This window comes from Hesperophylax consimilis, chromosome 14 (genome assembly GCF_061612785.1).
Source record: "Hesperophylax consimilis isolate HC1 chromosome 14, BYU_Hcon_1.0, whole genome shotgun sequence".
Lineage (NCBI taxonomy): Eukaryota > Metazoa > Arthropoda > Insecta > Trichoptera > Limnephilidae > Hesperophylax > Hesperophylax consimilis.
This window is the reverse complement of record NC_142849.1, coordinates 36,239,387-36,265,513: the sequence shown is the minus strand read 5'-3', so window position 1 is coordinate 36,265,513 and position 26,127 is coordinate 36,239,387. Positions and strand designations below refer to the sequence as shown.

The following is a 26,127-nucleotide window of genomic DNA, read 5'->3' as shown; positions in this document are numbered from 1 at the left end:
AATTATTTTCTTCAGGGCCTCCTGTATGGAGTAAATATAAAAAAAAAAAAAATTTAAAAAAAATAACGTCTCGTTAACGCTTTATAAAGGGTCGAATCGAAGATATATCGGCAGTGTGAAGTCATATCTGTCGTTTTTCAAAATATTTCCGTATATTTTTCCGTTTTGGAAAAGATCTATCGTGTTTTAACAGTCTCATACCGGTATGGAGTCTGAATTTGAAAAACATTTATAAATTTTGAAAAACTCACTTACGGCTGTGTTTTTTACTAAAAAAACTTGTCACGCACGTCTGCGAGGGTAATTAGTCGCGTTATCGGCCTTGATTAGTAATTTTAATGATTCAAAACAAAAATAATTAATCAAAATACCGAGCGACTCTACCGGCTCGATTTGTAAGCTTTATTTCGACCAAAATATCATATAGTCTAAATTTCTAAAAGTCGCCGCACGAGAGCATTTTATCACTTTTCCTCGTATTAAAAAAAATCACAAATAGAAAATAAAATAGATAAAACGGGGATCGAACCTCGGTTCTTCACGACGACAGTCGGGCTCTCTGCCTCTAGACCTCGAAGCTGAGTTTGGAGAGTGACCTAAACTAGGTATATATTCTTAGCTAGGCTCCTATAGCGAAATGATCACGGTTTTTCGTGAAGGTCATGAGTCGGTTTTACTCCGGTCCTCGAAAATGCATAACGCGGGTAAAGAAGTTTCACTTAAAAATCTTTATTCAAATCACAGATATACATTTCACGTGAATTTCTCAAAAAGCTAAACGCAGGAAATGGTTGTAAAATAAGGCGCCGCCACCTGACCCCGATAAATTCGCCGCAGCGCTTTCCCCATGAAGGAAATCTCCCCGGTGCGGTAATATTCAGAATGCGGTAAGTTTCATTAGTCATCGTCCTCCTGCCGCGGGGAGATGCGGTAAACAAGGGACGACCTCGTGAGCTGGGCGCTGATTAAAAAATATCTAATTAAATCTTGTAATTGTTGCCCCGGGAAAGAGAATCGACAACTTTGCATCATTTTTTCACTATTTTTTTCCAGACAAAAGTACAAGTTTTATCTAGTGGGATCATAGCATCCCGATAATATGGTAATTGGTAGGAGACAAAAATTCGTTAGGGGAGGGAGGGGTGGGGGCTTATGAAAAGTACAAGGGGAAGGTAAGTAAATTTGAAAGAAATTTAAATAAAACATTTTAATAAACTTAGATTAATAAACTTAGATTAAGAAAATTGTAAGAACTTTAATGAAATGTTAATTTAAACCAGCTTGCTAGTCGACAGTCTTAACCCTCGACCACGATGGCAGTCAATAAAATTGCCCCTTCATAAAATAACGACGGGTAAAAGTGCAAATTTCACCCTCCACCGGGACATTTTTTATTCTTTCGATGAAAATCTTTCGCGAAAGTTATTATGAATATAATATTACTTATGGAAATATCCCTGTTTCTAGTAGACTGATCAATGACTTTGATATTTTTACAATAAAATTTATTACCTGGAATGAAGGTAGATAATAGAGTTTTACGTCGTAAGTTCGAGTCGGTGAATGGTTTTGAGAATAACATACTTATTTTATACAACAACAACAACAAAAAACAAACTTAAGCAAGGGCATTGCTGAAATTGTAATATTAAAAAAATGTATGGTAAACGGTGAATTATTCAAAATTATTTTCAAGGCTTTTAATGTATTATATGGATTTCTTTGTGTAGGGAAAAACGATAATATAGTAGCGTCGAACGTTACTATTGGAAATTGGTTGTTTTTAAAGTGATCAGTCGTGAATCACTGTCAGAGGTTGTCTTTAAAGTGATCAGTCGTGAATCACTGTCAGAGGTTGTCTTTAAAGTGATCAGTCGTGAATCACTTTCAGAGGTTGTCTTTAAACGTTTTGTCCAATACCGGAGGCAGGTTTGGGTACCGCCGCCCCGGAAACCAATAATTAGATAAGCCCATATATCTGCCACGGGTCACCCCAAGTGGTTCGTTACGTTTGGTGATTTAGCAGTGTCCAAGATGCTCCTGCCCACCAGCTGCGTGGCGTACTGGATTGGGAGTGGCTGGTTCGGAGAGACACTTGGCCCTCTCCGACTGGTCTCGTCTCTCTTAACCCATCGTAATGCGCCACAGTAGGAGGGAAATATTATTCGTCTGTCACTCCTGGATACACTGATCCCCTGCCTTCTGAACTTTCCTTCTCTCCTTAAAACGACCCTCCACACAGCATCCCCAAATATGACATGAGCCCCTGGGGAAATTATTTTCTTCATGACCTCTTATGCGGGATAGTGAAAAAATTATTTCACTAAAAAAATACATTTAAAAAAATCTTAAATATGTGTATATGTATATAAAACTAGTAATAATATATAATGTATATTTAAATGTATTTCTCTTTTATTTTTCGGAATAACTTTATTGAGTAAAACCTCAAATTGTAATATTTAAATATTGAAGAAAATATTAGTGATTTCTAAACGAAAATCTGAAACAGAAAAATCAGAAAAGGAAACGGTCACATCCTTTTCCTTTCCTTTTCTGATTTTTCTGTTTCAGATTTTCGTTTAGAAATTACTAATATTGTCTTCAATATTTAAGTATTTCTCTTTACTGAGATAATATAAAGTATTAAAATTTTGATTGAATTGATAAACCAAATCTATTAAAAATATGTAATAAGTCTGTATTTAAATTTTCTGATATTTAAAAAAGATCTGTTGACAATAATATATGAAAACCTTACAGAGGTTGTCTTTAAAGTGAACAGTCGTGAATCTCTCTCATAGGTTGTTTTTAAAGTGATCAGTCGTGAATCACTTTCAGAGGTTGTCTTTAAAGTGATCAGTCGTAAATCATTTTCAGAGGTTGTCTTTAAAGTGAACAGTTGTGAATCTCTTTCAGAGGTTGTTTTTAAAGTGATCAGTCGTGAATCACTTTCAGAGGTTGTCGTTAAGTGAACAGTCGTGAATCACTCTTGGATTTTGTAATAGTTCTTTAATTCAATAATCTATTTATTTTATTTTGTATTACAAGTTATAAACATTATTTTATAAATTCATATATGACGATGTAGTTTGTCATTGAATAGTAAAATAATTACATTTAAAATTTGAAAACCAAAGATAAAAAAAGATAAGAACATTTATCAATCATACTAATTTAGGTTATTCGTAATGTGTCTATTAATATTCCCGCATATAATTTGGTTCAATGGGCTCAAATTTGTTTTAAAATTAAGTAAAATTTTCAAAATTGGAACCAATCATTTGAAGAACTCAGATAATGGATAACGTAGGTAACTATACATATAAAGAAGATAAATAAGTTTCGTGATTTTTTAAGTTTACTAACGACGTTTATTCGAAAGATTGATTTAGGAACGGTGATGTTTGTTCAACAATATTCGAATACCTATTAATTCTATACCGATAAGTTATTAATTAATCTGTCTTTAATTTAGACCTTGTTCTGTGTTCATATCGTATCTAGTCGACAGAAGCGTTTTAACCCCATAAAATATATACCTACCTACTCTGTAAACGATCGGAGTACAAACACGCATTGTACGATTATATTAAAAACATTAATCCATTTTCCGTTGAACAGCGCTTTTATCATCCGTTATTATCTCCGTATTTTCTGACCCACCCTCCCCTATCGCTGTTCAATCACTGGACATTTAATCACCCTGCCCGTTTTTCCAACCACACACCCTTATCCTGCGAGTTGTACACAAAGCGCATAGCGTGAATACGGCACACCCACATCCGAGGAAATTGCTTTCACTCTTGTCCTTTGAAAATACAAGAGAAATAATACTGATGATATTGCAAATGGAAAAATGCGATGTCCAGAACTTCAATATTATGAATCCTATTTTAGAACAGATTCCACAGAGGTCGATTTTCCACATAGAGTTTGAATTACATACTATTTTAACACCAACGTTTAGCGCGCTTTATTTACGAACTATCATTATTTTACCTTTTATATGGAAACCTTGGGTATTTATTTTGGAACACATGTATATTATTATTAAAACTGCAATAGGTAGACTTACCTGTGTTTATTCTGATTGTGAATGTGTGTTAACATTGTGAATTTCGAATAGTTTTGTGACATTTTAAATTTTTAAAAGAAAGACAAACATTCCCGGGTTACGAATAACCGTGACAATATTTGAAAACTAGCAGTTGAAAACCAGCTCCGCGGGTTTTTGCTGCTAGGCCCTGCGGGCGGCACTTTTTGCACGGCACTGATATTAACTGTTATGGTACCTAATATAATTTGCTCATAGGAGACTTGCAGTGCTTAAATATGTGTTACAACCGTCAATGTCTATAAGTTGAATCAATATCGTTATAGTTTGTCACAACAATTAAAGATAGTTATAACAAAGTTGACTGAAATAATAGATTATTACATATTGATTAATTGTACCCGTGTTTATGGATAAAAGGAGGGTAATTGTGCGATGAGATTAACAGTCGGTTTAATTAAAAGGTGTAAATTTTACTCCAACTGGTGGTAATTCTTTACCTAAAACTGTTACTGTATCTAATGAATCATATAATATCTTATAAAAGGCAGTATAGCCGTTTATGTATTTAAAAAAAAAAAAAATAATAAATAAAAGAATGCAGGTTTCAGTCGAAAAAAAAAAAAAAAAGTTAGAATATATATGCACCTTCATCAGGAGAGTAAAAATCTATATATAAAGGTAGATTATTACAATATAGCGCCCCTGAGGTGATATCTCACAAAAGCGACGCTATGCAAATTGTCCAATTAATAAATAAATATAATGTTTACATTTTATTATGTACGTATGCATTGATATACAATGGAAATAGATAAAATAATGTTATCCTATTAAACTTTATTTTATTAAAAAACAAATAACTTTTCTAACATCACTTTATTATATACAACCAATACATGTTTCATGAACGAAGTATACACCGAAGTCAAAAATTAAATATAGATTTCAATTGGAAAAAAGAAGTGGAAGGAGGGGGGAGGGAGAGTAGGCTGGGTTTAAAAGAATTAGGAATTACAATATGAAAGACCAGTTAAGTGGGAAAATATTTAAAAGAGAGTTTATAAAAAAAAATCTTGTTAATTATATCTACTTTTGTAAACATGTTCTCTTATTTCTAAAATTTCGAAATTATTTATTTGTGATGCTTTATATCCTGTGTGAAGTATTTTAAGACCTGAAAAAAAAATGCATAAAACCATAAAACAATATATTCATAAGACAAATAACATTTAATAACGGTTATTCTAATAAATTGAAAGTTGAAATACAAAATAAAAAAATTAAACATATTCTCTTCAAACGGTATTTTTACCCTATTAGGCCAGTGCAATTAGCGCCAAAAAGGGGGTCGCGATCGAAGTAATTCCGGTAGTCCCAATTTTATTATATGTTATATAAACTGATCCCTTGATGTAAAATCTGAGTTTCCGACCTTGGCGCACCTGTGCTCGCGCCGCCATTTTGAAAAAACTGGCCGAAATCGGGCCAAAATCTAGTTTTTCCCAAATATCTCATTTCCAATGCAAATTTCGGCTAAAGTAATTAACAAGTATAATAGAAAATAAAATAACCTACAACTTTTGTGAAAACAAATTTCTTCTATCTCTAATAGGTACCGAGGTAGAAAGTCGTAAAGCTGCGTATATTTTTGAAAAAACAAGTTTTTTGCGCGACTAGGTTTGGTTTTTTATAAATACCTCGTTTCCAGTGGAATTTCATGAAAATTTTATTGATACCAATTATGTAGAACATAAAATTTCAAAAAAACTGTGCTGTTTTTATGTTTATATAGTTTTTTTACCGATATAAAGAATAAACAAATCTAGGTAGGTACGCACAGAAAATCTATAACGGTTTATTATCACGTTATTAGATTTTTGTTTGCATTTTTAAATACATACATCTATAAATTTACTAGAGGGCACTTCGGATGGGGGGGGCTACCCCCCACCCTTCTAGTCCTCCCCTCCGGTTCCCTTCACAGACAGTTCCATCCTTCGTTGGACTGCTGGATTCGTTTATCTGCATAACATTTGTGAGGGTATCGAGTCATTCTGTGGGATTGAATCAGGAACGTCAGAGCAACATGTAGAGATGAGTCCTACAAGAATTAAGAGGGATGATCGAGACGTTCAAACTCTCATTGATTGGTTTGCTTGTCATGAACAATTTCCTAAAACAAACGTGATTATGTCTATCAGCAGTGGCACAATCGGGGATAGCAAAGTCACTTGTCACATGGCTGAAAAGATGGGGAAATTAGCTATGTCTAAAGTTATCAACCAGAACTTTGGAAACCTACACTTAAAACGTAATGATGCGATAGTTTCTCTTCTGGCGGTGACCAGCAGTGTCAAAAATCAGGGTGTGACTATGGCAATAGATCCATTAATGCTATTCAATATGAACTCTCTTCTGTACCATTGTCTCTTTTCTCAGAGGAAGACATGCGCAAAGGAACGAAGTCTATATTTTATTCATCATTCAACCCTCTACCAAATAATACAGAACTGGGAAGCAGTAAAATACACGTAATTGATGCAGGATATTTACTGCACAAAGTTGTATGGGGTCGTGCTCAACCTTTTTCAGTAATTTTCCAGCAATATGTCAGGTATGTACAAAATCATTATGGATCCAATGCAGTAGTGGTACTCGATGGATACCCAGATTCTATGGAAAAGAAAAGCACTAAATGGGTGGAAAGAGCACGGCGTGCCAGAGTTACAACTTCTGCTGAAGTTTTGTTTTTTGAAAGCATGCACCCACAAGTGCCACAGGAAAAGTTTCTGGGAAATGAGAAGAACAAGTCTCTTTTTGTTTCCCTAATCAGAACCACATTTGCACGATCCCACATAACGACAGTAAAAGCTGAAGAGGATGCTGCCGTTCTCATAGTGAACACACCAAATTCGTTGTCATCTCAACATGATGTAGTTATAATCGTTGGTCAGGATATTGATTTGCTGGTACTCCTCACAGCTCTCTCACCTCCCAACGTATATTACCAAAAAGTTGGAAAAGGTAAATCACCTAACGCTTTGTACTCGAACAAATGTTTTAAACACATTGAAATAGTTGAAAACATTTTATTCCTTCATGCCATAAGTGGTTGCGATACAACTGGAGCTCCGTTCGGTCAAGGCAAACACAAATTTTATAATATTCTTCTCAAGAACCACTCAGTGAATGAACTTGAGCGTGTATTTCGAGACCCAAAAGCAAAGACAGAAACAATCACTTTGGCTACCGAACAACTATTTGCACTTTTGTATGGCGGCAACGAGAAATCAAATTTGGAAAATTTAAGGTACATCATTTTTGTCAAAGGAGTAAAAAAGAACAAATTCAATTTATCCAGGCTACCACCCACCAAATATGCAGTCCAGCAACACGCTTCAAGAACATACTTGCAAGTGCAGACTTGGCTTGGTCACGATAAAGATCCGACTGAATGGGGGTGGAAAAAGAATGCTGTTGGGTTTCTTACTCCAGTAACAATGTTGAAGGAAGCTGCACCTCAGGCCTTGCTGAACTTCATATCATGTCAATGCAAAAAAGGTTGCGCTGGAAAGTGCACCTGCAGAAAGTAGGGTTTGAAATGTTCCCTACTCTGCATTCATTGCAATGGCAACTCCTGCGAGAATGCTGTAGAAGCCTTAGTTGATGACGATGACGAGGAATATGAAGACCCAGTCGCCACAAATTTGGGTGATGAGACAGATGAAGAAGCTATTCAGGGCCAGAAGTAAGAAACTATAGTCAAGGGCTCGTACTTCTGTCTAAAATGATCTACCATTCATTTTATTTTTTGTTATGCTGACAACTTAACTAATAAAGAAAAGAATATCAATAAATGTTAATTTTACGAAAATACCATTTTTTATCTTTTTTATGTACCTTATCATCTTAATTGTATTAATAATCTTAAATGTATGTTGTGATTACATTGATAGGCATGTCAGACCAAGCTGCGAGCACAAAGGTAGTGACTTGGCCAATTTTAGTGGTCTTCCCATTGGGAATGTATGGCGACCAATATGCTGAAATAGTCAATCTACTATATTTATAGCTAGGTCTGACACAGGCATGACGATTGTTGTCAAAGTATATGTTCTTAGAACAATAATTGTTAAAGAAAAATAAAATCAAGGAATGCCAAGTTTAAAACACCTAACCTCTGTTTCAATTTTTGGCCTGGTTTTGGTGGATTAGAGTTTGGATACGTAATAGAGATAAAAAATATAAATTTTATACCTATTTCTTTAATGAAATTTTATTTTCTACAAAATTATTGTCCATAAATTTTTCACAAAATTGTACTGGAAACGAGGTATTTATAAAAAACCAAACCTAGTCGCGCAAAAAACTTGTTTTTTCAATAATATACGCACCTTTACGACTTTCTTCCTCGGTACCTATTAGAGATAGAAGAAATTAGTTTTCACAAAAGTTGTAGGTTATTTTATGTTCTATTATACTTGTTAAGATACTTTAGCCGAAATTTGCATTGGAAATGAGATATTTGGGAAAAACTAGATTTTGGCCCGATTTCGGCAAGTTTTTTCAAAATGGCGGCGCGAGCACAGGTGTGCCAAGGTCGGAAACTCAGATTTTACATCAGGGGATCAGTTTATATAACATATAAAAAAATTGGGACTACCGGAATTACTTCGATCGCGAATCGCTAATTGCACTGGCCTATATTTCTTAAGATATAAATAAACAATCAGGATTAAAGCATCGCAAATAAATCATTTTTAAATTTTAGAAATTATAAAACATGTCAATATAAAATCAGATATAATTAATAAGCAAAAAAAATTATAAATAATAATGAAAAATGTCATTGCAAAGTTTCAATAAACTTCCAGAAGAAATCTTCTTATGAAACGCTTAATGGTCAAGTAATTTTGCATATTTAAATATTCGCGCCAGTTATTTGGTTAGTTTTTACACCGCCAGAGGTGCGCTCTGTGTCGGCCAGCTATTGCCGGCCATATTGAATGAACGCGTGCTTTTTTCGTCAAACGTCAAACGTAATCACGTAATTGTGGATAATTTTCACTGTAATTTAATTAATCCAATGGATTATAAACTTTCTAAAACATATTTTCTTCGATATTATCCAAAAATTATATGAGAAGAAACGATATTTTTGAAGAAATATCGTATTACATTTGGCGATTCTTTTTCAGTATGAAATCGTGTCTTAATTTTTAATGTCTTATTTTTTGTATCCAGTCGCCTGCAAACCGAAATGAACCTTACGGTTGCTTAAAATTGAGGGGCAGATTGGTATTTTTTGCCTGCAGACCCCCAATGCAGAATTTATCCGAATCACATAATATGAATTTGACCAATCAGAGGGCCTACATCGTCCAGACGCTGGGACAATAATACTATCAGATTTCCTACTACCACAACAGAAAGCTGAAAATGTAGCTTGTTTTGTGATGGAGGACTTAGTCAGCCGAGGGATTGAACACACTACGCCTGGGTGGGACCCAAACGCGATGTTGACTCGGCCACCGACCGGTCGTCGGACATATACATATGTATTTTTTAACTCTGCTGCTATGATAATTAAAATATTATTTATTATTTAATGGCAACTTTAACTGTATGTTTGTATCTGTGAAATCGTTCCATAATATGGATCCCTGTTAAAAATTAATATTAATTTTGATATTATATTTTGTACCCTCAAAACGTATAACAGCAAAACCTGCTAGATCACAAGGCCGGGTCACTCTTTCAAAAAAAAAATTATTCTTATTTATTAAAAATACCACCATATTAATTAATACCACCATACTACTAATAACACCAATTAATACCACCATACTACTAAAAGCTAAGCTTTTTTAACATCAAATTTTACTTCTGTCATGGTACGAATTAAAATGTAAATATACTAGATGTAGGCTAACACAAATCGTATACCTACTGTGATTTAATCCGAAAACTTGCAGACCAGTCGATGGTCATAGTTTGACCTCGATCGCGTGTTTAGCTCTTGAAAAACCATCGATAGACGTTGGAAAATGTTTGAATGCGCTGTAAAGTTGTGTAAAAGCAATTTAATGAATACTGCGAAAAAGAAAGGCAAACTCGCGTTTCTTGAAAGCTTTTAAACATCACTGAAAGAGCATTTAAAACAGCTATCGAAGTTTTGTAAGTTGTAAACGATAATATGAATTAGTCAACATCATTTGCATTAACAGCATTAAATATTTATTTTTCTTTCAAAAGTAAAATTTTTATTCTAGGTACATACATAAATGTAAGCGTATCAGACATCTAACATAGGTACTTGATAAAGGTCGCGCAAATAAAAATTACTCAAAAACATGTTGGCATTTTATCACGACAATGATGTCCTTGCCAAATGTCACTGGGAAGCATTATTTTATCTTTAGTAAGCCTGCTTAATATTTTGAGCGAGTAAAATCGAAACTTTTGAAAATTTTTCCAGTGTATTCTTGTCACAGGAATTTTGTGAGATCGAATCACAAGTTTGAAGCACAATGTATGCAAGCAATGCATTCATACTTCCAACAAAATTGAAACAGTATATTAAATAGAAAGTAATTTTATTCAAAAATGTACAAATAATTTCACGGAATTCAAATCAAGTACCGACATTTTGAGAATAACTTATGGTTTATTTTTTGGAAATAATGAAGAAAATGCATGGTTTTTATAAGCTCTATGTGAGTGCCAGTTTGACGATTGCTACTTTTGGGGATGGTTTGGTTTCAATAATTGCTTTAGCTTCAACAATAAGGGATGGCTTAGTTTCAACTACTCCAGCTTACTGTCCGTAAGTTTCCTTCAGGTAACCGAGAAGCTCTGCCCAGTTTGTTGGTGTCGCGGCGGCTGGCTTAGTTTCAATGCTTGGGACTGGCTTGGTTTCAATCACAACTGGTTCAACAATTGGAAGTGGCCTGGTCTCAATAATTGGGAGTGGCTTGGTTTCAATCACAACTGGTGCTTCAACAATTGGAAGTGGCTTGGTTTCAATGATGGGGAGTGGCTTGGTTTCAATCACAACTGGTGCTTCAACAATTGGAAGTGGCTTGGTTTCAATGATGGGGAGTGGCTTGGTTTCAATCACAACTGGTGCTTCAACAATTGGAAGTGGCTTGGTTTCAATGATGGGGAGTGGCTTGGTCTCAATCACAACTGGTGCTTCAACGATTGGCAGTGGTCTGATGTTGAAATCGGGGAATTCAATTGGCAGAGGAGAAATGACGAGTGGTGGAAGAACTGGAGCCACTTCTTCTACGGAATTCTTCAGCAAGTTGACGATGATTTGCACCAGGGGGGTTCCAGTCTCGATCTCGGAAGTCGACACATGCTGCACCACTGGTCTGGTCAGAGGGTTGCAGTTAGCACCCACCAAGAACACCAGGAAGATAATTGCTTGCTTCATCTTGAATCTTGAACGAAAAAAAGTATTATTTTTAAATACATCTATTTGATTTTTTATTGAAACAATTTTTCTTTAACATTCCCATCAAAACACAATTTTAATTCAAAATTAAATTTTAGGGGAGTTTTGTTTTAAGTTTTAAAAGACATTTATTCCCATTGTGTGAACTGCGGTGAAGCAGTTTAAGAGCGGATCCGTGGGGAGGTTCAATCCTTAGTTAACCTTTTTATATTCTTAAAATTGACTTCTAGCCGGGTCAAGAGTTGGCGCAACTAGGTCGAAAATTAAAAATATATGTATTTTAGTAACAAAACTTGTTTTTTTTTCGCTTGATTTTTAACAAATTCAGATGATCAATGTTATGACTAAAACGTTTGTAAAAGAACGACTTACTCGTTGTTGGCTGTAGGCTACCACGATAATTTAAAAAAAAAGTTTCTTTCTTATATAGTACATCTTGGCAATATCTTATTATCGGTTATAAAGATAACATCATTGATTAACCGTGTTATTGCATATTTAATAATCTACCACATTTCTTGGAAATAACGTTAAGGCGATACCAGTTATTTATATTTAAGATTAATAAAAACAGTACTTAACCATTAAAATGTTTTTATTTTATTATTTTAGCGGTAAACACCAGATTTAATTTTTGTAGACAGTCAATTAGTTACTTCCCGGGGAATTCCTCTAGAAATCTATAGAGATTTTAATAATATGTTTATCACACATAATTAAAATAAACCCCATGGAAAGATAAATTTTCTAGTCTTTTAGGGCAAAGTAGGGTAAAAATAGGACTGAATTTATTTTTATAATTTTTTTAAATTGTAAACTTCTTATATTCTTCTTAGCTCTATACTCTTTATTTTCTTTTAAATTATGTACTTATATATTTATTTTAATTTTTTCTTGTTTCATAATACTTGATATATTATTTAAATGTACTGTATATATAATCACCCACCACAACACGGGCATGTGCCTAGCTTGGTGGTCTAAACATTCCTAATAACTATTTCATTGAAGAAGAAAAAAAAAAAAAATTACGGTGGGTTTTTACACGACTTCGTCACTAATTTCATTTCGATTCCTACTTTATTTTGGAGATATGTAGTGCAAATTAAACTGTGGGTAAGTCCAATACATCTGGACCACGCGTCTCATATTTCTATGCATGGCTTCTTCACTTACGTTGTTTTGATTTTGATGTTATTTTAGGGTATGGTCTCGTCTTAAGTAAGTATATTGTTAATGGTGCTATATATTTCATTGGGGTCCGCATCAGTTAATTAGGTTTTTTGTGAGATGACATATTACAAAGCAGACACTCGTTTACGCGACGTCGTTAGATACGGATGACGTCAGTTTATTGGGGCAATACAATCAGAGGTGGTTACTGCTTTGGACCTGCTGGGTTTTCTTATATCAGATGCTATAAAACGTCGATATGCTTAAATTAAGAATGTTTTATGGTGATTTATTGTTGGGGTATTATGCAGTGTTGCGTTATCTCTTTTTTAAGTCAACTTTTTGGACAGTATTATAGATGTGCAAGCTGCCCCGATGATGGATACTGTAATGCTTTCCGAAACGTTGGCTAAAGAAGGAGGTAGTGCAGCACGGCATAGTAACCAAAAAATAAACCACTTTATTACTGTTGACCGTGAAAATCTCCAATCAGATCTAAGAATTTTTTGATTGTATGGTAATTGATGATTTTTTTATGTAATGTTTGACAATTGCGTTGTCTAAAAATACTATTTTATGAATGTCAAACAAAAGTGGCTGAGTTGATATCACGATTGGCCCCACCCAAGTCCTTCATCACAGCACGAGCTATATTTTCCGCTTACCGTTGTGATAGTAGAACAATTTAAAATATTATCAGGTTATTCATAGCCCGAGAATGTTTGTCTGTCTTATAAAAATCAAAAACATCAAATGGTTTTTGTTACCAAAATTACAAACATGGTGTGCTTCACATATGACAATTTTGGGTACCAAATTGTTGCATAACTTATTCTGAAAGAGAATTGTAATGGAAAGTATAAAGGGAAGAATAAGTACCTCTTTTTGAGATTCAAACACCTATTCCTATTTTGACTACTAGGCGAGGGTTTACTGTCGACCATCTCAGGGTGGAAGCAAAACCACCTAAATAACAAGGCTGAGATACTGAATAAAATCGACCTCTCAGCTTATATGACAACCTAAAAATGTTTTTTTAAATGGATTATTGATTTTTTCTTTTGTTTTCGTGAATAAATGCAAATCTTGAAAGTGGAAATTAACCCCTTCCCGACATCAGATCAAGCTGAATCTTGGCAATGTATTATACTCATTTTTTTCGATGGCAATCACGTTTACACACGCTGAATATACGCATTTCTCTGGAATCGGATGACATTACAGCAATTAAAATACGAAATAAATTTCGGTCCTATCCGATCGGCATTTGGCGAGATTGGTAGAATTGATGACTCCAGTTACTTACTGGGTAGGAAGATTCAGTCCTGGTTTAAACCATTTTTTTAATGTTTTTAATGACATTTAAAAATTGATGTTTCCCTTTGTTTTTCAAGGATTGATTTTTTTTTCACTAGCTGAAACTTAACTTTTAAACTTAATTATTGAGGATGACGTACAAGTCAAGAGGCAGATTTTATTTAGTGTCCCGGCCTTGTGATCAATGTGGTTTGGTGGAAATCGCAGCAAACCTCGCCTTTAAATTGCATATCGTGCACTACGAAACTGAAATCCAATTGAAAATTAAATTCTAGAGTAGACCTCATTCTAATTGCGCCACTCTCAGATAGGTAACATGGTCTTCTTCAAACAGACTCTCCCGATCTGACCAGCCACGCAGTATCAAGAAAGATCTCACCCCATGAACAGGAGTACCCCTGCTAAGTTACTAAACGTAGCGAACCACCAAGGGTGACAAATGGCAGAGGTGTTGGTTATCCAGTAAATGCTTCCCGGCGCGGCGGTACCAATCCCCTCCTCCCATGTTGAATGTTCTTTTTACAGAAAGTTTATTTTGTGAAGTCGATTTACAAGTTTAAAGCATACTGTATGTAAACAATGCATCTGTGTGAGTAATAAGTTCAAATCTTGCGATAAGTAGAATATTGTTTGTTTTTTTTACTATATTTACAAAATTTATTAAGAGACTTTTTGGTAAATGCTTGTTTGGACTAAGAATTTCATAAAATATTTGTAATGACATAATTAATTCGCCTTTAATTATTACCACCTTAAATATACAAGTATTCATAGTAGGAGTAAAGCCGTTTTAATATAATGCCGTGCTACTGCAGAATGTTTCACATTTTCGCCTTTGAACCATGTTCTGCACCAAGCATGAAAACACAAACTAAAATTCAGAAATTTATCTACTGAATTTTAAAGTCATTACAAAGTTATTGTTCGCTTAAATTGGGCCATAACTTGGAAAGTTATATCTGAATTCCACCGAAATAAATAATATTAATTGCTCTTGAATACAGAATGTTCCACTGCGCTGAGTCTAATAAGTCCAATCGTTTATTCATTGGAAACCTAACGAAATGGACTCAGATGAAGATTAAAACCATATTTCTTTAATATCTGATCTACATTACTTTGTGTAATGATGATTGGTTTTTGATTTCAATCGTACTTCCAACTAAATTGAAACAATATATCAAATGGAACGGAATTTATTTAAAAATGTACAAATATTTTGATAGATTGCAATCAAGTACAGACATTTGGGGATAATATTAAAATGAATGGCTTATTTTTGGAAATAAGGAAGAAAGCACATGGTATTTAGGAGTTCTGATTTTGGTTGAGAATATATCATTGGATTTATTCCAATGCTATTCATGTTTGCTCTTTTTGGAGTTGGTTTGGTTTCAACCACAGCAGCTTACTGTCCGTAGGTTTCCTTCAGGTAATCGAGAAGCTCTGCCCAGTTTGTTGGTGTCGCGGCGGCTGGCTTAGTTTCAATGCTTGGGACTGGCTTGGTTTCAATCACAACTGGTTCAACAATTGGAAGTGGCCTGGTCTCAATAATTGGGAGTGGCTTGGTTTCAATCACAACTGGTGCTTCAACAATTGGAAGTGGCTTGGTTTCAATGATGGGGAGTGGCTTGGTTTCAATCACAACTGGTGCTTCAACAATTGGAAGTGGCTTGGTTTCAATGATGGGGAGTGGCTTGGTCTCAATCACAACTGGTGCTTCAACGATTGGCAGTGGTCTGATGTTGAAATCGGGGAATTCAATTGGCAGGGGAGAAATGACGAGTGGTGGAAGAACTGGAGCCACCTCTTCTACGGAATTCTTCAGTAAGTTGACGATGATTTGCACCAGGGGGGTTCCAGTCTCGATCTCGGAAGTCGACACATGCTGCACCACTGGTCTGGTCAGAGGGTTGCAGTTAGCACCCACCAAGAACACTAGGAAAATGATTGCTTGCTTCATCTTGAACCTTGGAGAAAGAAAAATAATATTTATAACAAATTCAGAAAATAAATGTTTAATTGAAGCAAATGTTGGTAAAATAGCGACTTACTCGTTGTTTGCTGTAGGCTAACACGATATATTTTTTTTAAATTTTCCTTCTTATATACATTTTCACAATATCATAATATCGGTCATAAAGATTAAACCATTGATTAACTGATGAATATCAAATAATCTACCACATTTCATACATTAAGCAAGTATATTGTTATTGCTGCCATATATTTAATTTGGTTCTGCATCAGTTAATTAGGTTTTTTATGAGCTGACACAAAGCAGACACTCGTTTACGCGACGTCGTAAGATATGGATGACGTCAGTTTATTGGGGTCGCATAACCAGCGGTCGTTACTGCTTTAGACCTGCTGGGTTTTTCTTATATCAGAAGCTATAAACCCTCTGATAATTTATATATCAGACCTCTTTATTCGGCGTAAATTAAGAATTTGTTGATTTCATTATGATGCTACTTTATATTTTAATGTTATTGAACATTTTTGACAATTGCTTTGTCTTTAAATATTATTGTCCAGATGTTAAACAACATCAAATATATCATTTTAAAATTTTGCTTAGCAATTTGTAGCAAAACTTATTGTGAAAGCGAATTTTAATCAAATTCCCTATAATACGTCCTACTTTAGTAAAATATTCTCAGTATCAACATCCTTGGTCGCTAGTGTGTTAGTATATCATATTGACGTTGAAATTACTTTTAATAGCGTCAATTAAGTTTATTTAGTACTCGGTGTTTTGCCCTTTCTAATTTGTAAATTTTTTTACATTGACCCCACACAGAAGGCTCTGAGGAAAATATTTTTCCTCAGGGCCTATGTCATCTTTTGGGAAGCATTGTGGGAGGTTTTTTTTTAGGTAAAGACGGGGAAGGAAGTTCTGAGAACGTAAAATGTATGGGGGTTAGGTAGGAATCTAGGGATGGGTGTGGAAGGCGATGGATCTCCCCAAACTAGCCTCTCTCGATCTGGCACGACACGCAGCTGGTGAGCTAAATCACTTAGGGTGACCTTTAGCAGAGGTATTGGTTATCCAATAAATGGTTCCCGGGCTACCCAAACCTGCCTCTTGAAACATGTATTTTGATCAATATTGATAAAAAATACATACAAAAATATACCAAAAATTAGGTTATGTGTATGCAGTTTACGGATGTAATAATTACAAATAACAAACTCACTCCGTTTTTCAGGAAGCAAACAAAACGTTGAGAGGTTAGTTATAATTTTGGGAATTTGAATAGGATTACTAATAAATAAATAAGACATATCTTTTAATAACAATAATTAGTCTTTATTAAAGCACACTCAAACAGAATTAATTATATTGCTGAAGTAGATATTTTTGTCGGTAATTTGTATGGATTAAAAAAAAATCTGCTATTGATAAATAATATGTTGCACTGATTATATTATGTACTACATGCGTCTCTTACTTTTCTGTAATATTTGAATTTCATATTTATTTATGAATTTTTATTTGTTTTTAAATTATAATCTTTATTTAGGTATATGAGGATTAATGTGCTATTGTATGTATATTTGTATTTTAACTGAGTTTTTATAACTAGATTGTTCTAACGTAAATGAGATCGTCTGTAAAAACCCAGGTTAAAAAAATAAATACATAATAAGCCAGTAACTTTTCTAAATAATTAAAGACGGAGTTAAAAGCTGTTTTAATGTTTTATGAATGATCAAAAAACGCAGTACAGTCATATGTAGGTAAAAAATTCTATTACTTTACTTTATTTAAGTATTATAAAATGAATATATTTTTTTTAATAATTGAAATGTATGAAAGAAAACACAGGCGCACAAATCATAGCGCTAGGAGGCGCTAGCGTAGCATGCTGCCATCATATCGTATGGGAAATGTCAGGAGTTGAAAGTATTATTAATAATATTGGGTATTTGGTATAAGTACTTCTTGTGAGATTCGAATACCATAGTTAACTCTAGGTGGAAGCTAAATCACCTACTTTATAAGTCCGGGACACTGAATTAAATCGGCTTCTTAAATTATTTGAAAGTTCCAAAAATATACTTTTTTGTATTTTTTTAGTGAACTAAGATATTTTAAAATATTTTAATAAATGGTACAAGTCGAGAGTTTTTATTCAGTGTTACGGCCTTGTGATCTAGGTGTTGTGGTCTAAGTCATTGTATTGCGTAGTAAAATTTTTAGGAATTGCAACTTAAATTACATATGCACTATAAAACCAAATTTTAATTCAAAACTAAATTCTAGTGTGAAGTTGAAATTATATCGTCCAGAATTCCATTGACTATTTATATGTTGTCATAAAGTTTAAATAATTATGAATATCCAAAAAATTCTCGACATTCATGATAACCATTCATTCCCCCCTCAATTTATTACATACCTAAGGTACTCCTCAATTTAAAGTAGGTACCGGAAAGCAACTCAAACCTTTCACTTGTGCAATATTCCATTAAAAATAACAATTCAATAACATAGTACGTGTTTCAAAACAAATTTCTTAAATGATTTATTTTTAGCGTGATCTTTTTTTTTTGCTTTTTCTAGGCGGAATTATTTCGACTCGATTATCGTTATTACACTGCGAATCTATGATCAAAATTACAAAGCCGCATCGTTCGCTGTTCGCAAAGTTCCTCTCTAAAAAAAACAAAAAGTTTCGTTCCCTTTCCGCTTAATCCCCTTGTACGTAGGCACCACAAAGCCGCATCCAAAAAAGTATAACAACAGATTAAAAATGCAATTTCCCCAATGCCCACCCCGCAGCTTCGTGAGCCGATCCCCGGGTTTTGCTTGCTTTTGCCATTATGCAAACATTTGAAAACGATGTTTTTTTCGTGCGCAATCGTTTTCATTTGCACAATTTGATGGGGGATGTTTGTTTTAATGATGCTTCAAATTAAACACAAGTTCTCGACTTGTAATGAGATTTTCAAAAATGAAAAATATTCTGCCTTTTTTAAATCTCTGATGTTAGTTTTTTATACACATTATTGGACAAGGATTGTTAATAGAACAGACTTAACATAATATAATTTAGGCTTCATCCTAGCTAGAGTCAAGTTCTCTCAGAAGCTGGGCGTACTGTACAGCGCCCACAGATACTTTATGGATAGTACACAATTGTTGATACTGTACAAACCACTGTTAAAAAAACCCTTGACTATGCGTAGAAACGGGGAGTTCATTTGATAGATTCCAATCTTTAGAGCATAGACGTCAGGTAGGTGTGCTATCCTTAATATGCCCCCATGGCCCAATCAAGACCCAATAAAAACCCTCCACATGGCAACCCCAAAGATTGCATAGGCCCTCAAGAAAATGATTTTCCTAGGGGCCTCTCGTGTGGAGTTAATGAAAAAATAGATCGTAACATGTTGCATCTTTGCAACACGTTCTAGAATGCTACTCGTAGATTCTCTCGGTGTCTTCGGTTTCACCCTGATAAAAGACAACCATTTAGAATCGGAACGTTGCTTAAAATGTTTTAAGACGCGTTAAGTGACTAGATCTGAATAAAAAATACATCCCAAATATTCCTTTCCCTTCAGCATTTAAACATGACCTATTCAGGGGTGCCATTGTCCCAAATTGGAACTCTTGTGCGGTTTTCAAACGAATTAAAAAAACTCTACGTTTAAATTATTTCATTAAATTAATAGAGGAGTGATACTATTTTTAATTAACAGTCGGAATGGTAAAGCCGTTTACAAAATAACGAATCGCTCTCATGCTACTGACATCGAGTGTGAATAGACGTTGTGATGTGAATTTTTACATCATAAAACCAAATTATGAGATTAATAACAATGCAACCAAATTAAGCAATAAACACAATTTCTTTTACACACTTATTTTATCTTCCGAAAAAATGTCATAAATCTTTATCTAATACTTGTCAAAAGTTTCACTGTGTGAGTACAAAAGATAAAGTTCTAGTAAAAATTATAACTTTATTGTAAATCATTTTTTCGTACAAAAGAAATAAATATTAAAACAAGTTTATTGAAATTGTTTATTGATAAAATAAGTTTATTGAATAAGATAATACTAACAAATCTAAGCCAAATATGAAACAGAACAAGTCCGCCCAACTGTTGAATTTGGAAGCCACCTTTGGGCTGGTGCACCAAAATACTTAATAAACCTGCTTGAATCTGTGCAAAGGAGAGCGATCCGTCTGATTGACAATCCGTTGTTAACAGACCGATTGCCTTCTCTAATGCATAGACGCAATGTAGGCATGCTGTGTCTGTTCTACAGGTATTTCAGTGGAGCCTGCTCCAAGGAGCTAGCAGCATTGATTCCTGATGCACCGGTGCACGTGCGCGAAACTCGACGGACACGAGCTGAACACCCGTTCACGGTTGACGTTGGCTTCATGAGAACGGGCCGTTTTTACGACTCGTTTTTGTGTAAGTCGGCTCGTATGTGGAACGAGCTACCGGCATCTGTTTTTCCTCCCTCCTATAATCCGAGCCTCTTCAAGGCCATCCCTTCCTACAGCCCCTACCTTATTCCGCCTCACAACGCCGCCCAACCGGGTGGTGACATAGTTCCCCTGTCTGTACACTGCACAGGCAGGGACGCTCTTGTGAGGTGTCACATAAAAAATAAAAGAACAAGACGCATAAAATAAAAATATGAAAGTTTCAACTAGGAATCCAACCTAGGTCGAATATTTGAAAAATTAGTTTGCAAGATGAAGTATCGCCCTGGTGTAAGACCAATATGCAGAATTGAAGCGTTGCTTGCAATGAATTTGGCCATGTTTGGTGACCAAATCTGAATAGCCGGGTACTTCCCCACCTTCCTCCCCCCCCTTCTCCCTCCCCATCGCACTACCTTCAGCCTCACAACTTACCCTGATTGGGGTTGCCATAGTCTCACTGGCTCCAGATGGTTGGGAACAGTTGGGACTCTTGTGCGGTTTCAGATAAAAAATAAAAAATGTACAATATTATTAATTATTAATTTTAAATATGCAATCGGCCCCTATTTTATCAGTTGTCTGATACGATTTATTATTGAAAATTAAAAGTTCATTGAATTTGAATTTGTTCATTGAATTTAACGCATCACGCAGGAATATAATTTCAAATCACGCACCCATTCACCGACTATCGAAATTTGTATGATTAATTAATTTTATATATTGAAGAAGGTAGGTATCCATACAAGAGCACTTTACGTTTAATCATGGCTCAAACTACATAGCGATTTTCATAAAATATAATGTTGTGAAAAGGAGAAAATTATTAATTTTGTGTTTTTCTCCTGCTCCAAATATAATTTTCACTTCGAAACGTTTTTAACATTAACCGTAATCCAGGATTATGTCGAAAATACCATCAATTTACACTATTCCAGCTTAGAAAGGTTTAATACAATCAATTTACACTATTCCAGCTTTGAAAGGTTTAATACAATCAATTTACACTATTGCAGCTTTGAAAGGTTTAATACAATCAATTTACACTATTCCAGCTTTAAAAGGTTTAATACAATCAATTTATTTACACTATTCCAGCTTTGAAAGGTTTAATACAATCAGTTTACACTATTCCAGCTTAGAAATGTGTAATATAATCAATTAAAATTATTCCTTCTTAGAAAGGTTTAATACAATCAATTTACACTATTCCAGCTTTAAAAGGTTTAATACAATCAGTTTACACTATTCCAGCTTAGAAATGTGTAATACAATCAATTAACATTATTCCTGCTTAGAAAGGTTTAAATGATAAATATCTTCAAAATCTTGGAAATAAGACATGATTTGTGATTTATTTTTGGGGTATTATGTCGTGTTTCGTTACCTCCTTCTTCAGTGAACGTTTTGGAAATCATTACACATTTGCCCTGATGTGATTCCCAACTAATGTGTTTGGAATCATAAAAAACGCTTCCAAATTGGTAAATTGAAACTAAATTATTTTATTTTTAACCAATCACGGTTTCAGTATATTATAGCCATTTTCAGACTGGAACAATTATTCCCTAAACCATTGTAGAAATACACAACATTTGGGTGAGGGTGTTTACAGGGTTAGGCTTAAGAAGTTTTTATTAATTCTTTGTTGGCTTTGAAAATGTTTGTATTGATTCTTTGTTAACTTTCAAAATGTTTGTATTCATTCTTTGTTAACTTTCAAAATGTTTTTATTCATTCTTTGTTGACACAAAATGTTTTTTTATAGCCTTTGATACTTTAATTCTTTAATTCATTCTTGAACTTTATTTACTTTCAAATTATTTTTTATACAGTCTTTGTAAACTTTCAACAAACAAACATTTTTTATTCATTCCGTGTTAACTTTCAGAATGTTTTTATTCATTTTTGATAACTTTCAAAATGTTTTTAATACAGGCTTTGTTAATTTTCAAGATGTTTTATTCTAATTCGTAATTTTTTTTAAATATTCTTATTCATTCTTTGTTAGCTATCAAAATGTTTTTGTTCATACGTTGTTAATATTTATTCATTGTACCCCTGAAAGACTCCGAACGAAGCGAACCACTTGGTGCGACCTAAAGCAGAGGTGTTGGCTATTCAGTTAATGGTTTCCGGGGTTTCGGTACCCATACCCGTCTCCCAAATTGGATATGTATGGTTTCTTAAATCATTTTAAATTAGATCGTTAAGTAAATGGCGGTGAGTAAATACATTATGCTGTCTCAATTCTCTTTGTATTTTCTTTTTTATTCAACCATTTTTCTTCTTGTTCCACTAAGTGGTAGGGAAATGATGAAATATTTGTAAAATAATTGGTCAAATCGGTCGATAAAATTATTATTATTTTTTTTTTTTTCTTATAATTTTTTTTTTTTTAATAATATGTTTACATGATACATAATTCATTTTACATCTTGGGTCTTTTTACTACTCTTCCATTGAAAGCATTTGCTTGTGTATAGAAGGGGAGTGTACAATATTAATTTAATAAATTTTTAAAAAGAAAGGAAGTTATGGAAAACTGAGGATATTTGTGAGATTAATTAAGTGACAGTAGTTTTTTTTTTTTTTTTGAATATTTTTAAAGTGTCTCTTGACAGAGAGCAGTATTCGGGTTTTATCATTAATGCTTCTGATTTCTTCTGGTAGACGATTGAAAAAAGTTCTTCCCTGGTAAGTATAATGATGTTGTGCAAAAGACGTATTTAGTTTTGGGCATAGAAAAACATGTCTAAGTCGCGTTCTGTTTTCATTTAAAAATTGATATTTATCTTTTTCTTTTATAATTTGGATTAATGAGTTTTTAATATATAGGTCTTTAAATGTAGGTACTTGAAATTCTTCAAACAGGCGTTCTGTTGGGTAGTCAAAGGATTTTTTTAATATAATTTTAATAATTGTTCTTTTATTTATTTCATTATGCTTTAAATTGATATTTTTTAATAATATTTATAGATTGAAATCCGACTACAATCCGACTACAATCCGACTAAATACGACCTATCATGATCGTAAAAAAAAATTATTTCAGGTTAATAATTTGTTATCCTTAAAAACCTTGTCTTATAAAGATAGTTTATCATTTAAAAAAAAATAATATTTGATAAGACAACATTTTTGATCAATAAATGTAGACATAATTAATAACCAATCGTCAATCTGCGTTTAGGAGGTTCCACTCAACAGAAACCAGATTATTTCTTGTTCTCAGATATAACCTTTGCCATAAAGTCAAAGTAAGTAAGTTAGCACTTATTTCACTATTGGATATGAGCGCTGCATTTGGTACCATTGACCACGACTTTCTCATCAAGAGATTAGTAGTAAAGTTTGGTTTACATTCTAACATTAACGATTCCTATCTATACAATCGCTCACAAGCAGTGAAGGTTGGAAATAAACAGTCCAACTTCACAAAACTCTCTTCAGGGGTACCCCAGGGATCCGTTTTGGGTCCATTTCTCTTCATTCTCTTTACAAATCACGTCGCAAAAATTATCGAGTTTTTTGGTCTTTTATCCCACTGGTATGCTGACGATCAGCAAGTATACTTTTATTGCTCACGAAATGAGATTTACGGCCTTAACATTCGCACAGCTGAGTGTCTAGAAGCAATCAATCTCTGGATGTCCTCAAATAAACTTAAGCTAAATCCTTCAAAAACGGAGTTTTTCTGGGCAGCCATACATAGACGCCAACATTTAATAGAAAACTCACCAATTGCTGTTTAACTAACTACTAAAAAAACCGTCAAACTTCTGGGAGTTTATCTAGATTCAGACTTTTCTTTAAAAAGTCAGGTAAATAAGACCGTTAGCACAGGGTTCTTCTACCTAAGACAACTTAAGTCATTTCGTAGGAACCTTTGCTTGTAAAATTAGATTGTTGGTGTTAATATAAGTTATAAGTTTCCATGTAAATATATATTTTGTATTAAGTAGTTATAGGCTTTAGTCGTAAGTCTCTAGATATAAGTCTCAGACGTAAGTCACTAGTTTTAAGTCAGTAGTTCTATTATTAACTATTTATGAAATATATTTGTACAGCTCCCTTGAGGTGATTTCTAATTATTATTATAGTAAATATCTCGACAAATGCCTTTCCAAGAAAAGTAACACTGATTATTTTCAGGTGAACAAATGAAATAATCAATAATTGTTGGATGAAAAATACCAGTGTATATTGAATTATTTGGTGGGTTAGCTCGTCGTAATAAGCCGACGTAGATAGTTAGATCAGCTCACCGGCCAACAGAAGGCAGCGGGTTCAATTCCCGTGGGCGGCATTTATACTCGGAAGGTATTCTTAAGGAAAGAGCGGCCGATTCAGAAAGACTCTTTGACCTCTCCAGCCGGACTCTCTCGACCCATCGTTTTGGGGTGAGGGATGGATTCGTGCGTCCGTAACTCCTGAACACTAAACCCCAGATTCCTACCCGTTCCTCGTATCTTTTTTTCTATCCCAGAATTTCATCTCCTTCCTTTCCTTAAAAATATCTTCCCCACAGCATCCCAAATTTTTTGAATCATGTTTACGATATTTAATCCTTTGACATTGGTTAAATCCATATTTCACATATGAAGAGCAGTTACTTATGTGAACAACTTAAATTTACGACACTAAGAAAAAAAAACTTTTTTGGAGGAAATTTATTTCAAACTTTCATACTTTTGCTTAGTACATAACCATTCTTAAATCTAAGAAATGGGAGGTTTTTTATTTGCTTTCCTTTCATGCGGTTGAGCCAACGTGTTCAGCATTTTGACGAGAATTTACTTCCAAAAAGAACTTGAAAATTATGAACTGTGGGTTTGAAAAAGTTGGCTCGTCTCGGCCAGCAATTTACCACCCAATGAATTTAATTACGAAAAAAAACTGACGGCAAGTTTTTCAAAATATATATCTAATAATATCATTTTTTTTGGTGCGTTTTTAGATTTATTAGTATTATCTTTTTCTTCAATGATGTATGTACATTGATGGGTAAAACCTTTAAACCTCAATTTAATCATAGTAAAAAATGAAAAATCGTTTCAAACAAATAAGAACTTGACATTATTTGATGCGATTGAAAGCTTACTTGGATTGTTCGGTAGATTGGAAACATTCATCAAGGTTTCCTCATTTTGGGTAGATAGAATTTAAAGCAAGTATTAAATCCAACTGTCTCCGTAGTGAAATATTATTACAGTCAACATTGATGTATTTATATTTATATGAGACGTAAACCAAAAAAAAACCTTTACCTCCAACTCTCCCAACGCTCTAACTAAATCCGATATACGCGCACCGCTTATTGCGTTCTAATATAGGGTTTTCCAATAAGAGATGTTATTTTGAATAGCCCGCAGTAAATGTTACTTTAGAAGCTGTTATTTTTTTAAATTTGACAAGTAAAAACTACGCCATTAATAAAAATGGAACGATACACGCTTCAACAACGCATTAAAATTATTAAAATTTACTTGAGTGAATCAAATGCAAATCATTTTGAGTGATGAGGCCCATTTCCACCTCGGCGGCTTCGTCAACAAGCAAAATTGTCGTATCTGGGGCTCGGAAAACCCAACAATTATTGTTTAAAAGCCTTTCTATCTTCAACGTGTGACTGTTTGGTGCGGTTTATGGTCCGGCGGAGT

The 26,127-nt window shown here is 34.0% G+C and overlaps 2 protein-coding genes across 2 annotated transcripts in view; one reads left to right on the top strand and one right to left on the bottom strand.

The window, feature by feature from the left end:
• Positions 1-26,127, top strand: part of cmpy (crimpy) — a 429,354-nt gene that overhangs the window by 337,732 nt on the left and 65,495 nt on the right. The gene's annotated exons all lie outside the window — the stretch shown is intronic.
• On the bottom strand, positions 15,383-16,074 carry LOC149418242 (uncharacterized). The gene is made up of 2 exons (XM_089639811.1): positions 16,064-16,074; positions 15,383-15,979 (listed from the first exon to the last, which is right to left on the bottom strand). The coding sequence occupies exon 2, from the start codon at positions 15,970-15,972 to the stop codon at positions 15,418-15,420; it is 555 nt and encodes a 184-aa protein (XP_089495937.1). The 5' UTR covers positions 15,973-15,979; positions 16,064-16,074; the 3' UTR covers positions 15,383-15,417.

Excerpts from the sequence above, each read along its gene's own strand:
- LOC149418242 (XM_089639811.1), bottom strand. The coding sequence starts at position 15,972 with ATGAAGCAAGCAATCATTTTCCTAGTGTTCTTGGTGGGTGCTAACTGC.